Below are 16,444 nucleotides of genomic sequence, written 5' to 3' on the forward strand. Positions count from 1 at the left end.
TAATCCGGGGAACCGGGTTCGTGTCTCCTCTCCTCCACATGCAGCTGCCGGGTGCCCTTGGGCCAGTCACACTTCTCTGAAGTCTCTCAGCCCCACTCACCTCACAGAGTGTTTGTTGTGGGGGAGGAAGGGAAAGAAGAATGTTAGCCGCTTTGAGACTCCTGAAGGGGAGTGAAAGGCAGGATATCAAATCCAAACTCTCCTTCATGCTTGCAGGTCAAGGCTGGGAAGGTTCATGTGCTCCTGCTGTCCCCCGAGGCCTTGGTTGGGGGAGGCTCCTCGGCCTCCAGTTGCCTTCCACCAGCAGATCAGCTGCCCCCAGTAGCTTTTGCCTGCATCGATGAAGCACACTGCGTCTCAGAATGGTCCCACAATTTCCGCCCTTGTTACCTGCGCCTCTGTAAGGTATGGAATCTGTGCGCACAGAACCAACATGCAACACAGGTGTGTGCATGAGGAACACCTGCAAGCAGCAGAGCCTGGCTAGGTAACACCTTCTCTCCGGCAGGTTCTTCGGGACCGCTTGGGCGTGCGCTGCTTCTTGGGCCTCACAGCCACCGCCACCCTCTCCACTGCGCGGAATGTGGCTCATCACTTGGGCATCCCAGAAGCCAAGGGGATCGCTGTGCGTTCTGCTGCTGTCCCTCCAAACTTGCATCTCTCTGTCTCTGCAGACAGAGACAAGGACCAGGTGAGTCGGGGGCCCGACTTGCTGCCTATCACTACTGTGTGGGAGAGGCTCCATCTTCAGAAGTCTTTTTGGTTGCTGATTTCCAGCCGTATGTTGCAGAGTCTGGGGACTGTTGTAAACACAATCTGCCCTTTTTCCCTTATGGGGTATCCAAGAGCCCATATAGAGTCCTTACATAGGTTCCCTGTCGGTAGGAGAAAATAATAGAGGCCAACCAGAGAATATTGAGAACCAAAGCAGTTAGTAAGCCTGATCTTTATTGATCTGTTGCAACAGGGTCCTCACTCACCACAACGCAGGAGGGAGGAGAAACCCAGAACAATGGCGCACAAGGCCTTATATATAGACTTTTGAAATTGCCACCCTGTAGATCAAGACCACTCCCAGAAACACCATACATACATCACAGAAGGGGTATAGCTCAAGAACACCACCCCAGATACATCATACCTACATCACAGAAAAGGCGGTCTAAAACAGAAATTTGAATGTCGTTTTATCTCCTGTCTGGCAGGTTACTTGATTGGATTGCCTGGGGAGCCTGACCAGTCTTTTGTAATGATAAATACTTAGTTCCTGGGCCAGGTCACAGGCCCACACCCTATTCATATCTTAAATGTGCCCTTAAGACAGGATAGGTGAAGGGAAAAGACAATGGGGAGGTTTCCCACTTTGACCTTGCAGAGAAATCATTTGCTCAGTTTGGGAATCAAAATGGTTTCAGGTCGGTCTTCCTGTGCTGATCTATGTACGTGCTTGGTTGGTACACTTATGAACATTTAACATATACCTAAGATCTCAAAATTCCTATCACATCCCTCGTTTCTCTGGTGATGGTCTTTTGGCATTCCCTTCTTCCACACTGAACAACGCACGTCGCTTTCCCTTGAGCATCTAGAGAGGCAGTTCTGCACCTCAAAGTTGCCAACTTTGTTCTGATTCCAGGCCCTGGTGAACTTGCTGCAAGGGGAGAGGTTTGGGAGCCTAGACTCGGTCATAGTTTACTGCACACGCCGCGAGGAGACGGCCCGGATTGCAGCCCTTATCCGCACCTGCCTCCAGGGTGTGAAGCTCAGAGAACCCCCCAGTGCTGAGGAGCAGGAGGAGGACAGCAGCAGCAGCCTTGCTAGCAAGAGGAAGAAAGCAAAAGGTGGTGGTCACTGGCTTGGCTGGTTGTTGGGAGAGGCAGGCTGGGAAATGGTGGGGTCAGAAAACAGGAGAGCTGGTGGTTTTTTCTTCCAGTTCTCAGGCCAAATTGAAAATGCATTTATTTATAGCTGCCACCACTCCAGAGGCCTGGAGTGTGTCATAATAATTTTTTTAAAGCTGAAATACCCTGTAAAAATATAACTAAAATGACTGGGAACCACCTAAATTCCAGCTACACAGTGGGTAAAGGTAAAGGTAAATGGACCCCTGACCATTAGGTCTAGTCGTAGCCGACTGGGGTTGCGGAGCTCATCTCGCTTTACTGGCCGAGGGAGCCAGCGTACAGCTTCCGGGTCATGTGGCCAGCATGACTAAGCCGCTTCTGGCAAACCAGAGCAGCGCACGGAAACGCCGTTTACCTTCCCGCCGGAGTGGTACCTATTTATCTACTTGCCCTTTTGACATGCTTTCGAACTGCTAGGTTGGCAGGAGCAGGGACCGAGCAACAGGAGCTCACCCCGTCACAGGGATTTGAACTGCCGACCTTCTGATCAGCAAGTCCTAGGCTCTGTGGTTTAGACCACAGCGCCACCTGCGTCCCCACACAGTGGCTACCTTGCACTTAACCCCAAGCTTCAGAGTGTATAGTGTAACATATCCCAAGGAGATACTCAGGCACACAGAGCGAGAAACTGAAATATCCATACACCCCCTGAATCCTTGCAATGTGGCAAAGAACTCAGGGGCGCGCTCTCAGGTGACTCAGACTAGCAGCCTTTAACAGCAGCACAGCCTGCAGAAATTAAACAGGGCAGCTTCATGTTCCGCCAGGCCTTTGGTCAGGGCTCAGCCTGACTCCCCTTTTCTTTGCGTATAAGAACTAATATGAACGAGGCCTCCCAGCATTCTCACAGGCCCATATAAAATCAGCGTAAACAGTGGGCCGACGAGCACTCACTGATCCCAACCCTAACCCTGCGGAAAGCCATTTAATTAGACTTCGATTTTGACCTGCTTTTAGGAGGTAATTTAATTATTGTTTGATTTTCTACGAATGTTATATATTTGATGTTAGCTGCCCTAAGCCCATCCTCGGCCGGGGAGGGCGGGATAGAAATAAAAGTTGATTATTATGTTATTAAAAAAACAAATAAAATTTTGTGCTGCCATCGGGAGCTGCATCTGTTGGATTTCTCCAGAAAGAAGCTGCAGTTCCCAGTGCTGGAGAGCAGTTCTGGCTGGGGAGGGCGGGGTATAAATAAAAATATTATTATTATTATTATTTATTCTGCACCGAAAGCCTCAGAGCCCTGTCAAGTGAGCCTTGCTCCTGTTCTCTCTCTTTTTAATCCCATTTCCTCGTAGCCAAAAAGAGCATCCGCCGCCCCCTGAAGTGGATTGCCGAAGCCTACCACGCCGGCATGTCTGCTGCTGAGCGCCGCCGGGTGCAGAACAACTTCATGTCCGGCCAGCTGCGGGTGGTGGTGGCCACGGTGGCCTTTGGCATGGGGCTGGACAAGTCCGATGTGCGGGGCGTGGTGCACTACAACATGCCCAAGAACTTTGAGAGCTACGTGCAGGAGATCGGGAGGGCGGGCAGAGATGGCAAACCAGCCCAATGCCACCTCTTCCTGCACCCAGAGGTAAGGCCTGCTGGACTCTGCTCGGGTTGTGTGATGGGTTTGTTGAGCCCTTTGCAATAAATCCCTCTCCTCAATCAGAGACATACCGTACTTTTCGCTCCATAAGATGCACTTTTTTCCTCCTAAAAAGTAAGGGGAAATATCTGTGCGTCTTCTGGAGCAAATGTGTGGTCCCTGGAGCCAAATTCACCATCAGATCACATAGCATGTCCATGGCTACAGCCTGCACCCAAAAAATCACGCATCCACTGTTTCGTGGGGCCACAATGGCGCAAAAACGTGGTTACAAAGCACGGATACACATGGATCCCCAGGATTTTTGCATTGGGTCACCCCAAATTCACCGTCAAATCACATATCATGTCTGTGGCCACAGCGTGAACCACAAAAATCATACCTCCACTGTTTCATTCAGAATATTTGTTTTCTTGTTTTCCTCCTCTAAGAACTAGGTGCGTCTTGTGGTCAGGTGCATCTTATGTAGTGAAAAATACTTTACAGATCTTATTGTACACTATTTACGAGGTACAGAGCATCGCTTCAAGCATCCGAATCATCCGTAGCAGATCCCGGGAGTGGGAACTTCTTGCTGTCCTCCAGCAAAGCAGCTTGGGCAATCCCAAACGCCTCCGTTGTTCCTGGCGTTTTAACCCCCTCCTGTCCTGAGCTGACGGAACAGGTCTTCCCACTCCCTCCATGCCTGAGCTGGTAGAGAGGTGCCGATGCTCGTTAACATCAGGGAGCCTTGCCTCCGCCTGAGTGGCTTCCCCTTGCCCTCCACCTTCTTCCAGTGCTGCCTCTTCTACCAGCCCGTCTCTCTCCCCCTCTTTCAACTCTGGAGCCTTCCCTGCCAGCTCCGTAACAGGTTGATCCTTGTGGGAGTTCCTGCCTGGTGGCAGCAGCTCCTGCAGTCTGTCTCCTTTCCCCCTGCTCCCACAAAGTCACACGGCTGGCCTCTCTCCCTAGGGTGAGGATTTGCACGAGCTGAGACGGCACATCTACGCTGACACGGTTGACTTCTTCACTGTGAAGAGGCTCGTACAGAAGGTTTTCCCTTCCTGCAAGTGCCAGGAGCTGCATGAGAAACAGCAGGAGCTCAGCAAGGTCAGGAGAGAGAGTGGAGCGGAGAACAGAGATCTCTTGGGGTGGCGTTGCTCTCCCTGATAGCCTGCAGGGACAAAAGTGGTGGCAGCCGCCGCCGCTTCTTCATTTGCAGTATCTATTGCCCACTCTTTGAATGTTTTCAATCCCAGAGCAGGGCACAAAGCAATAAAAGTAAGTAGTGGAAAACAATATACAAAAACTACAAACTCATATAAAAAGGATCAATAAACAACTCAGTTCTGTCATAGGGTAAACAAGCAAAATTGCAACACCAGAAGTTAACATTTCCTCTTTAATGAAGTGCAGGCCTCAACGCCAGGTAAAGGTAAAGGGACCCCAACCATTAGGTCCATTTGCAGACAACTCTGCGTACGGAAACACCGTTTACCTTCCCACTGGAGTGGTACCTATTTATGTACTTGCACTTTGACGTGCTTTCGAACTGCTAGGTTGGCAGGAGCAGGGACCGAGCAACGGGAGCTCACCCTGTTGCGGGGATTCGAACCGCTGATCTTCTGATCAGCAAGCCCTAGGTTCTGTGGTTTAATCCACAGCGCCACCTGCAAGGTCAGCTAGTGACGTGCAAATAGGTTTGCTGGCTTCCCTCATCTCTTTTTACCAGCTAGCACAGACTGCATTCAGGGTCCTCCAAGGTCTTGTGAATATATTAGCCGATTCTGGGACTGCGGCTGTGTAAAGAGCGCTCTAACGTCCCTGTATTGCTGACTCCTAGTCTTTTCCCCGAAGGCACCCTGAAAAACTGCTTCTATGGGCCTGCAAAGCGCAGCCCACATAACCATCTAGCTCTAAATCTCCTGTGGACCCATTCAGAACAGGTTCATAGAACTGTAGAGTTGGAAGGAGTGCAGGGGGTCATCTGGTCCAACCCCCTGCAAAAGTGAGGGTGCTGTTGCTGCTACCTATCAGTGCAATGCCAGCATATGTGGTAGGTGGATCTGGCTGACTCAATCATGTTTTGGATCTGCTAGCCTGGTCCCTATAGGCTAGCTCGTTTTTTCGTTTATATTGCTGTTCTACAAGGATATCTTACCGACATTTTTTTGTGCTGTTTTAAAGATGTGGCTTTGTAAAATGGTATTTTTGTACTTATTTCTGATGTTTTTATGATGCTGCAAACCACTCGGAGGTGGTTTCTTCCAAGTATGGTTGGGTGCTGTAATGTGTATGGGTTGCTCGTGCGTAAGTTACCGCCTCTCCAAGCTTTGTTGCCTTGCTAAACCTTTCAGTCTGGGCAGCCCTTCACTTCGTGGCTGCCTCAGTCGCTAGCAGAATCCGTCAGTGGGCGTTTCTTAAATCTTTTCCAACATAAAAGTTGTTTGACACCCAGTCTCCTCCTACTCTCTCTGCGCGGAAGTCTTTGTGCAGGGTGGGCGTGGGTAGCGGAGGACCCGTGCTCTCCCCGCTGGTGTCCGGTGAAGAGTCCTGGAGCCCTCTCGCCGATTCCCCCATCAGCCCCTCTATATCCCTGGTGTTGCGCTGATTTGCTTCCCCATCTGCGGAGCTGCCTCTCTCCCTGCTGGGCCCTTCTCCAGCATCATTTGAGAGCCTTCCCTCCGCCTCTAGCTCCGATGTCAGTTCCCTGACCGGTACATAACTTACCTAGAAAAATGAATGGCTCTCATGGCTAGGAGGGTCAGTAGAGTCCCTGAGGTTTGTTCTTTCTTTCTTTAATAATATAAATTTTATTAGTATTTTCCACACAACAACAACACAAAAAAATCAAAACATAACAATACACAAAAACCAACATTCAAAAAACAAAACAAAAAATCTATATCTTACAAGTTACTAATATAAACACTAAAAAGAAAAACATTGACTTCACCAATCCCACAGCACCTCCTTTATCTCTCATTCCTGTTTTCCTTATCATCTCTATCCTATCTAGATATAAATCCCTCTTTCTTATCCTTTCACTTCACAAGGTTATTCCAGACTCAGCCAGATTTCTGTCCTCAAACCTTGACTTTTAAGGTATTCATTTAAGCACTCCCATTCTTTTTTTACTTCACTTTTTGGTTTTTGTCTTATTATGTCTGTCGATTTGGCTAATTCTAAGTATTCTGAGAGCTTACATAGCCACTCTCCTCTAGTGGGTAACTGATTCCCTTTCCAGTACTTAGCCACCAGAATTCTTGCTGCAGACGTCGCGTATAAGAAAAATTTAGTTTTGTCTTTTAGAATATCATCATTTAAAATTCTTAAAAGGAAGGCCTCTGGCCTTTTACTATATGATATTTTTAGTATTTTCTTTATTTCTTTGTGGATTATGGAGTCCGTGAGGTTCAGTGAGAGCTGCCAGTCCAAGTTAGGAGGGACTCTGCTCCAATTTTTGTGGTTCTGTCGGGGGCAGAGAAGCGTTCTCCACATCTGAATTGTAGTTGAGATTTCTGCATTGCAGGGGCTTGGACTAGGGTCCTGTCCAACTCTGCAGTTCTATGCTTCTATGAATTCAGCATGCAACCCTCTAGCCCAAGGGTAGGATAAGTAGCCGGATGGCATCATGGTCCGTAGGACAGCTCTTGTCTCCTGGAGGAGGAAGTGTCTCCCTTGTCTTTAGGAAGAATCATAGAATGGTACCTTTGGAAGGGACCACAAGGGTCACCCAGTCCAACCCCCTGCAATGAAGGAATTGCAACTGAAACATTTATGACAGTTGGCCATCCAACTTCTGCTTTAAAACCTCCAAGAAAGGAGAGTCCACCAGCTCCAGAGGGAATCCTTTCCTCTGTCGAAGAGCTCTTGCCATCAGAAAGGTCTTTGTAATGTTCAGTTGGAATCTCCTTTTGTGTCATTTGAATCCGTTCGTGATCCCTTTCCCTGCTGCCTGCCTGCCGTTGATCTCTCTTGTGTGCAGTAAAGCCACTTTTCGTATTTACGGGACCGCCTCTCCTGGTATGCCCTGCAGAGGACCTTAAGGTCCCATCTCACTCCTTAATGTGGATTACAAAATTTTTGCAGATATTTTGGCAAGTAGATTTAAAAAAGTGTTAAATGAAGTAATTCATAAAGACCAGGCAGGCTTTCTCCCAGGCAGACATTTGTTTGATAATACTAGGAATATTATTGACATTTTGGAGCTTTTGCAAACCAATATCAACACAAAAGCAGTTTTAATCTTTATTGATGCGGAGAAGGCCTTTGACAACATTTCTTGGAAGTTTATGAAGGAAAATTTGGAAGGGATGGGAGTGGGACGGGGGTTTCAAAATAGCATAGAGGCAATTTATTCAGAGCAAAAAGCCAAGCTGATAGTGAACAATGTGGTGACAGAAGAGTTTAAAATTGAAAAAGGAACACGACAAGGGTGCCCTTTATCCCCTCTGTTATTTATCTCAGTCCTGGAGGTACTTTTGAACATGATTAGGGAGGACCGGTTGGTGCAAGGAATACAGGTCGGAGTGAAACAATATAAACTGAAAGCCTTTGCAGATGACTTGGTTTTAACATTACAGGAGCCAGAATCTAGTGCAAAAAGAGCTTTAGAACTGATTCATGAGTTTGGTCGGGTGGCGGGATTTAAGTTGAATAAGCAAAAAACCAAGGTGTTAGGAAAAAAATTGACACCTTTAGAAACAGATGGGTTTCAGAAGGAGACAGAGTTAAATGTGGTTAAAAAAGTGAAATGCCTGGGGGTTAATTTGTCTGCTAAAAATTTGAATTTATTCAAAGACAACTATGAAAAATGTTGGTTAGAAATCAAAAAAGATTTAGAAACTTGGTCAAGATTGAAACTTTCCTTGTTAGGCCGAATCGCAGCTGTAAAAATGAATGTATTGCCAAAGATGTTGTTCTTGTTTCAAACCCTACAGATCGTGGACAGAGTGGAATGTTTTGGAAAGTGGCAGAAAGATATTTCTAAGTTTGTCTGGCAGGGCAAAAAGCCCAGGATAAAATTTAAAATACTAACTGATGCAAAAGAAAGAGGGGGATTTGCCCTGCCAGACTTAAGGTTATATTATGAAGCTGCGGCTTTCTGCTGGATGAAAGATTGGTTCCTCTTAGAAAACACTGATGTCCTGGATCTGGAAGGGTTCAATAATGCTTTCGGATGGCATGCATATTTGTGGTATGACAAGGCAAAGGTTCACAAAATGTTCAAAAACCATATTGTCAGAAAAGCAATATTTATTGTCTGGACCAAATACAAGGACTTATTAGAAAATAAGACCCCGAGGTGGTTATCACCAATGGAGGCTAAGGCCCAAAAAAGACTCAATATGGAGGCCGGTTGGCCGAAATATTGGGAGATAATAGAAAAAATTGGAGACAATTGGAGGTTGCAGAGCTTGGAGAAATTGAAGAACAAGGTGCGAGATTGGTTACATTATGCTCAAATTCAAGAGGTTTTCAAAATGGATAAAAAATTAGGATTCCAGGTGGAAAAATCGAAGTTAGCGACAGAACTACTTGAACCAAAAACTAAGGTACTTTCTAGAATGTATAACTTGCTGCTTAGATGGAACACGCAGGATGAGACAGTCAAATCAGCCATGATAAAATGGGCGCAGGACATAGGGCATAACATAATGTTTGAAGACTGGGAAAGGTCATGGACCACCGGAATGAAATTCACGGCATGTAATGCCTTGAAGGAAAATATTATGAAAATGATATATAGGTGGTACATGACCCCAGTCAAGCTTGCAAAAATATATCACCTGTCTGATAACAAATGTTGGAAATGTAAGGAGGCTGAAGGGACATTCTTTCACCTCTGGTGGACATGCCCAAGAGTAAAGGCCTTCTGGGAAATGATTTACAATGAGTTAAAAAAGGTATTTAAGTATACCTTTCCCAAGAAACCAGAGGCCTTCCTCTTGGGCATTGTTGGCCAGAAAGTGTTAAAGAAGGATAGAACTTTCTTTATGTATGCGACTACAGCAGCAAGACTACTTATTGCAAAACATTGGAAGACACAAGATTTGCCCACACTGGAAGAGTGGCAGACGCAATTGATGGACTATATGGAACTGGCTGAAATGACTGGCAGAATCCGAGATTTGGGAGAAGAAACAATGGAAGAGGATTGGAAAAAGTTTAAAGACTACCTACAAAGACATTATAAGTTATATGAATGTTAAAAATTTGCATAATTCGGAAATTCTAGCTTCTATAACAGGATTTGGAATTATAGGAACCTAAGTTATAAGTATGAAAGGGTTAAAGTTTAAAGAAATATTAAATCAAATTTAAGGTCTAAGTAAATTGACATTTTAAACTTAAAACTTAAAATTTGAAAAGTACAAAGAAATGCATGAAACAAGGTAATAATTTGCTGATATTTTTATTGTAAAGAATGCAGGGTGAGGGAGATGTGGGGAAGTCCGGTTGGTTATGGAAAAAATGCTTTGGAACGTTGGATTTCTTTTTCTTTTCTGTATTTTTCTGTACTTTGTTATTTTCTTCTTATATCTGACTTGATATCTTTACCTGAAAAATGCAATAAAAAACATTTTTTTTAAAAAAAGGTCCATGAACAACCATAGTTTAGAGGTCCTGGGCCCTAAGGAAGTCAGACTATCTTTTTAAAATATATTTATTAAAGTTTTTAAAATATAACAATGAAAAAAATAAAAAATAAAAAGAAACAAAACACAACATAAAAACAGTTAAAAAACAAATAATTTTCCATAACATATCTTCCTTACGCTTATTTCCCCAGACCTCCTCATACCTCCCTTCTTTGTCAATTTGTTAGTTCAGCAAATCCTTACCATTAAGCTTTTACCCATTTATAAACCTTTTTTTTCGTATCTCCTAAAGCATTACAGCTGGAAACCCCTTAGTTTCTATCCAACATCCTTCTAACATTCATTAATTTTACAATATTTCTTTAAATAGTCTTTAAATTTCTTCCAGTCTTCTTTCACCAACTCTCCTCCCTGGTCTCGGATTCTGCCAGTCATTTCTGCCAATTCCATGTAGTCGATCACCTTCATCTGCCATTCTTCCAGAGTGGGTAAATCTTGTGTCTTCCAATACTTTGCAATAAGTATTCTTGCTGCTGTTGTTGCATACATAAAAAAAGTTCTGTCCTTCTTTGGCACCAATTGGCCGACAATGCCCAGGAGAAAGGCCTCTGGTTTCTTCAGGAAGGTATATTTAAATACCTTTTTCAGTTCATTATATATCATTTCCCAAAAAGCCTTAATCTTTGGGCACGTCCACCAAAGGTGAAAGAATGTACCTTCCGTTTCTTTACATTTCCAACATTTGTTATCGGGCAAATGATAGATTTTTGCAAGCTTGACTGGGGTCATGTACCACCTGTATATCATTTTCATAATATTCTCTCTCAAGGCATTACATGCCGTATACTTCATACCTGTGGTCCATAACTGTTCCCAGTCAGCAAACATAATATTATGTCCAACATCTTGTCCCCATTTAATCATAGCAGATTTCACCGTTTCATCCTGAGTATTCCATTTCAACAGCAAGTTATACTTTCTTGACAGATTCTTAGTTTTGGGTTCTAACAGTTCTGTTTCTAATTTTGACTTTTCCACCTGGAAGCCGATTTTCTTATCCAAATTATATGCCTCCATTATCTGATAATAATGAAGCCAATCTCTCACTTTGTTTTTAAATTTTTTCGAAACTCTGCAATTTCAATTTGTCTCCTTGTTCCAAGGAAGTCAGAATATCCTCCACCAGGGCCAGGGCCTTCTCAGTGATGGCTCCGACCTGGTGGAATGCTCTGTCCCATGAGACCAGGGCCTTGTAGGATGTAACTTCCTTCCGCAGGGCTTGTAAGACAGAGCTATTCCACCTGGCTTTCAATTTGAACCTGGCCTGATCTTTTATTCCCCTTCCTTCCTTCCCTTCCTCTCCTCTTTTTATGAAGATTCCCCACTCTGGGATCCCACAGCTAATTCTCCCCTGGTCTCCTCGCTGGCCCAAATAGGACTAATTTAGCTAGCTAGCCCTGGTGATCCTCTAATGTTTATTGGATGGATGTCCCCCCTAAATTGATTTTTGAATTCTGAATTTATTGTTATTCACGTTTTATACTGTATTTTATGCTTTTTTGTTGCATCAATTAAATGTTTTGAATTTGTTGTTAGCCGCCCTGAGCCCGGTTTTCTGAACCGGGAAGGGCGGGGTATAAATAAATAAATAAAAATAATAATTATTATTATTTTCACATCTAGGGCGGTGAAGTGGGTGATGCAGAGATGTTGGCTGCCTTGGAAGGGAGCGGCGAGGAGCAGCCTGATCCAGGCGATGGCCGTCCTCGGATCTGTTACAAGCACGAGCGAGCTATCCCCATTCAGCAAACTGTGGAGGCCATGGACTTCCGAGAGGAAGGTGAGGAGGCCAGACTGGTGGTTAACTTCCAGCTCCCAAAGGAGTACGAGGACAGGGCCAGCCCCTGCCCCACAACTGCTGAGCCACCCCTCGCCCTGTGTCTTTGCTCTTGCTGGTCATGAACCTTTTGCACACTCATGCACAAAGATGTTCTTAGCCAAGTGGGGAACTTGAACCATGGTCATTTAATCCCCACAACAGCAACCACCCTGGGAGGGAGGTTAGGGTGAGACGCAATGACTGGCCCAAGGCCACCACCCAGTCAGATTCATGACAGAGGGGGGATTTGAACCATGGTCTCTCCCAGGTGCTCTAACCACTGCACAACGCTGCCTTTCTTTAGGCCACACAGGGGTTAATTGGGGCTTGGAAGGAGTGGGATGGAGTCCCTGGGTGCCTGCCTTTTTTCTTGGGCCCCCAGGGGCCTCCTTGCCCTGGGCCCAGGTGGAGCTCCTCTCAAAGTTGGCCCACAATCCCTCTGCCTCATCGTAAAATGGGGGGGGGGGGAGATGTGCCAGTGGCGCTCTCTGCTGGACTGTGTTTTTTATGTCAAACTTAAATGAACACTGGCTCTGATTCCCTTGCAAACTGATGGCATAAAAATGGGGTTTTGTTTGGAGTGAAATAGCTCAGTCAGCAAAGCATGATACCCTTAATCTTGGGGTCGTGGCTTCAAGTCTGATTTTGGGCCAAACATTCCCTGAGTATTTCAGGGGGTTGGACCAGATGACGCTTGGGATCATTTCTATGATTCCATGAAAGGCTTTCCACCAGAGACGGATGCACAGCAGCAGCAGAGTTTTCTTTCTCCGTTCAGGTATAGAGACGCTTCTGTGCTACCTGGAATTGCACCCCCGCCAGTGGGTGGAGCTCCTGCACCCCACCTTCTCTTCCTGCCGGGTGGTCTGCTACGGTGGCCCCCAGCAGCTGCGGACAGTGGCTCAAAGGTACGGAGGGGAAGCTGGCTTCTGGTTGGGGACAGAGGGTGGCGCTTGGGGGGGAACTGTCATCGCACCACTCCCTGGTGTGTGGAGTGCCGCAGGGTGCGATACTCTCCCCGATGCTTTTCAACATCTTTATGTGCCCCCTCGCACCAGCATGCTGATGACATGACACCCAACTCTATCTGTTGATGGATGGCCATCCTGACTTGGCCCCAAACACACTGATCAGATGTCTGGAAGCTGTGGCTGGATGGTTACGTGGGAGCCGGTTGAAGTTAAATCCTTCGAAGACAGAGGTCCTTTGGCTGGCTTGGGACGATATGGGATTGGGGGAGCAACTCCCATCTCTTGCGGGGGTGCAGTTAGTGCCAGCACCGCCCGTTAAGAGTTTGGGTGTAATCTTCGACACCTCCCTTTCCATGGAGGCGCAGATTGCAGCTATAACAAAGGCGGCATTTTTTCATCTCTGCCAAGCTAAGCAGTTGGCTCCTTACCTCTCTTGCCCTGACCTAGTCACTGTGATCCACGTGACAGTCACCTCCAGACTGGATTATTGTAACTTGCTCTACGTGGGGCTGCCCTTGAGACTGACCCAGAAACTCCAGTGGGTGCAGAATGCCGCGGCGAGACTGTTTACGGGGTCTCCGCTGCGAGATCACATTCACCCAGTGCTATACCAGCTGCACTGGCTCCCAGTGGAGTACAGGGTCAGGTTTAAGGTGCTGGTTTTAACCTTTAAAGCCCCATACGGCCTAGGACCCTCATACCTACGGGACCGCCTCTCCTGGTATGTCCCACGGAGGAGCTTACGATCTTCAAACAAAAACATCTTGGAGGTCCCGGGCCACAGAGAGGTTAGGCTGGCCTCAACCAGAGCCAGGGCTTTTTCGGCCGTGGCCCCAATCTGGTGGAACGCTGTCACAAGAGACTAGGGCCCTGCAGGACTTGACATCTTTCCGTAGGGCCTGCAAGACTGAGCTGTTCCACCAGGCCTTTGGCCAAGGCACAGCCTGACCCCCTCCTTTGGTAATTCTCATAGAACTCTAGCCCAATGGTTGCCATGAATTTGATTTTAAATTGAATTTTAGAATGAATTGATTTTAGAATGCTGTGTTACTTTTATTGTTGTTAGCCGCTCTGAGCCCGGCTTCGGCTGGGGAGGGCGGGAGATATATATATATATATATATATATATATATATATATATATATATATATATATTTGCTTTCGTAGATTTTCACGGGTACAGGAATGCAGGTTTTGGTGTTTTCGGGTATCTTCCCGTGTAAGAGTTGGGGTGTCTAGGCGACGTTTCGACGAGGTCTCACTCGTCATCTTCAGGCTGGTGCTTTCGGCTTCTTGTTACTAGAACAGAGTAACAAGAAGCCGAAAGCACCAGCCTGAAGATGACGAGTGAGACCTCGTCGAAACGTCGCCTAGACACCCCAACTCTTACACGGGAAGATACCCGAAAACACCAAAACCTGCATATATATATATATATATATATATATATTTGCTTTCGTAGATTTTCACGGGTACAGGAATGCAGGTTTTGGTGTCTTCGGGTGTCACCAACACATGAAAGAAACAGGACAAAGAAGAAAAAACTTCCTCTCTTTACCAACACATGAAAGAAACAGGACACGAAATTAATTTTGCAGATTCCAAATTGCTCTTTAACATGGAACATCACCACAAGAGAATAATCATGGAAGCCATCGAGATAGAGAAACACCCTCACAACATGAACAAGCGTGACGACACGTCCCGCCTGCCAGACATCTGGAAATTAGCCCTCCCCACAAAAACCGACACCAGAACCAGAGGCACACAGAACGCCATCTCCAATCAACCACACCAGACCCAAACCCAGACCCTCTCCACAGATAAATTACAGACACCATCCAGTAGCCAAACCATAGTGGCACCTCCGGATGCTGCACCCCCCTGCAATCCCTACACAGATCTGGCTGGCACAGGGCACAAAACCACAGCTCGCCCCTATACACGAAGCCAAGCCAGAGCACAACTAAGTGCAGTACAGCCATCTTCTCAGAAAAACTCTTCACAAGCTCAAGAGGTCAAGACACGAAAGCTTTAGCAACTAATCCACACCTAATGACCCTCCTAAGTGGTACTCAGAATATCACTCAAGTAATCACTCAAGATATCCCTCAAGTAATTAATGAACAAAAGAAGAAAAGGCACATTAACCTGGGAACTTCCTCTCTGCCCAGAACGTTGGAGGCTATACACCACACCCCCTCAACAGTATTTATAGGAACTCAAACACTGAGACCCTGTTCTGTTCTAGTAACAAGAAGCCGAAAGCACCAGCCTGAAGATGACGAGTGAGACCTCGTCGAAACGTCGCCTAGACACCCCAACTCTTACACGGGAAGACACCCGAAGACACCAAAACCTGCATATATATATATATATATATATATATATATATATATATATATATATATATATATATATATATAAATAATAATAATAATCCGCTCTGAGCAGGGACCTGGGGGAAACTGAGCACTGGGAAATGATGGCACGTGGATAAGCGTCCAAGGGACCCAGAAAGAACCCAAGGGAAGAGTCTGGATTATTGGGGGGGGGGTACCTGTTGTGACCAGGGTCGCATAACACCCTCAGCCTTAAAGCAAACCTGAGGATTTTGTTGCCTGGTTAAAGAAGTCAAGCAAAGCACATTTTCATGAAGCTGATTCATTTTCTCACTTGTAACAATACAATAAATTGTAGGTTTTGTCATTGTGCGCCCACACGTATGGTTTTGCTGTTCTAATTGCTTGTTGCTGTATAGCTGTTTTGGCACAGGCTGTTTCGAGTATCGTTCCTGATGGGAAAACAGGATGCAAATCGAAATAATAATAGTTATAACAATTGCGTCCGCCCCCTGCTAGGCCAGACAAGGGAGCATAAATATCTTTGCAGCCCCCTGGCAGTTTGGCACAGCTGTCCTCCAACCCATTTCTAAGGTGTCCCCAGATGTGACACAGATTGCTGCAGTGACAGCTCAGCTGGAAAACATGAGGGCTAGAAGCATCCTTTTGAAAAATGCTGCATTCTGTGCCAGATGCCCGTTTTCATGCTCGCAGCTTGGCGCGATCAGGGAGAGTACACACAGAGCCCTAATTGTATCTGGGGAGCTGGGGATTCCTTGCGTTCTTGCATCAGTTTCACTGGATGAACTGAGGCTGCCCCCTTGATGATTATTATAATTTATTAGGGGTGGATTTGGACTTTGCACTCTTCCAATCATTCCATCTGTGCTTGAATCCAAGCTTGTCAGATGAAAGTGGTGCCTGCTCTAGTTATCTCCCGCTTGGACTACTGCAATGTGCTCTACATGGGGCTACCTTTGAAGGTGACTCGGAAACCGCAATTAATCCAGAACGTGGCAGCTAGACTGGTGACTGGGAGTGGCCGCCGAGACCATATAACACCAGGCCGGAAAGATCTTCATTGGCTCCCAGTACGTTTCCGAGCACAATTCAAAGTGTTGGTGCTGACCTTTAAAGCCCTAAACGGCCTCAAAGGCCCAGTAGACCTGA

At 46.1% G+C, this 16,444-nt stretch overlaps 1 protein-coding gene across 1 annotated transcript in view; it reads left to right on the plus strand.

Annotated features, from left to right (window-relative positions):
- Positions 1-16,444, plus strand: part of RECQL4 (RecQ like helicase 4) — a 45,110-nt gene that overhangs the window by 21,757 nt on the left and 6,909 nt on the right. The window contains exons 14-20 of the mRNA XM_081204347.1: positions 217-405; positions 509-691; positions 1,637-1,841; positions 3,206-3,483; positions 4,450-4,587; positions 11,766-11,922; positions 12,740-12,869. Of these exons, the coding sequence (XP_081060473.1) occupies positions 217-405; positions 509-691; positions 1,637-1,841; positions 3,206-3,483; positions 4,450-4,587; positions 11,766-11,922; positions 12,740-12,869 (1,280 nt within the window). The remainder of the gene's footprint in view (positions 1-216; positions 406-508; positions 692-1,636; positions 1,842-3,205; positions 3,484-4,449; positions 4,588-11,765; positions 11,923-12,739; positions 12,870-16,444) is intronic.

The sequence above is a fragment of the Podarcis bocagei genome, assembly GCF_964188305.1.
Source record: "Podarcis bocagei genome assembly, chromosome: 8".
Classification (NCBI taxonomy): Eukaryota; Metazoa; Chordata; class Lepidosauria; order Squamata; family Lacertidae; genus Podarcis; species Podarcis bocagei.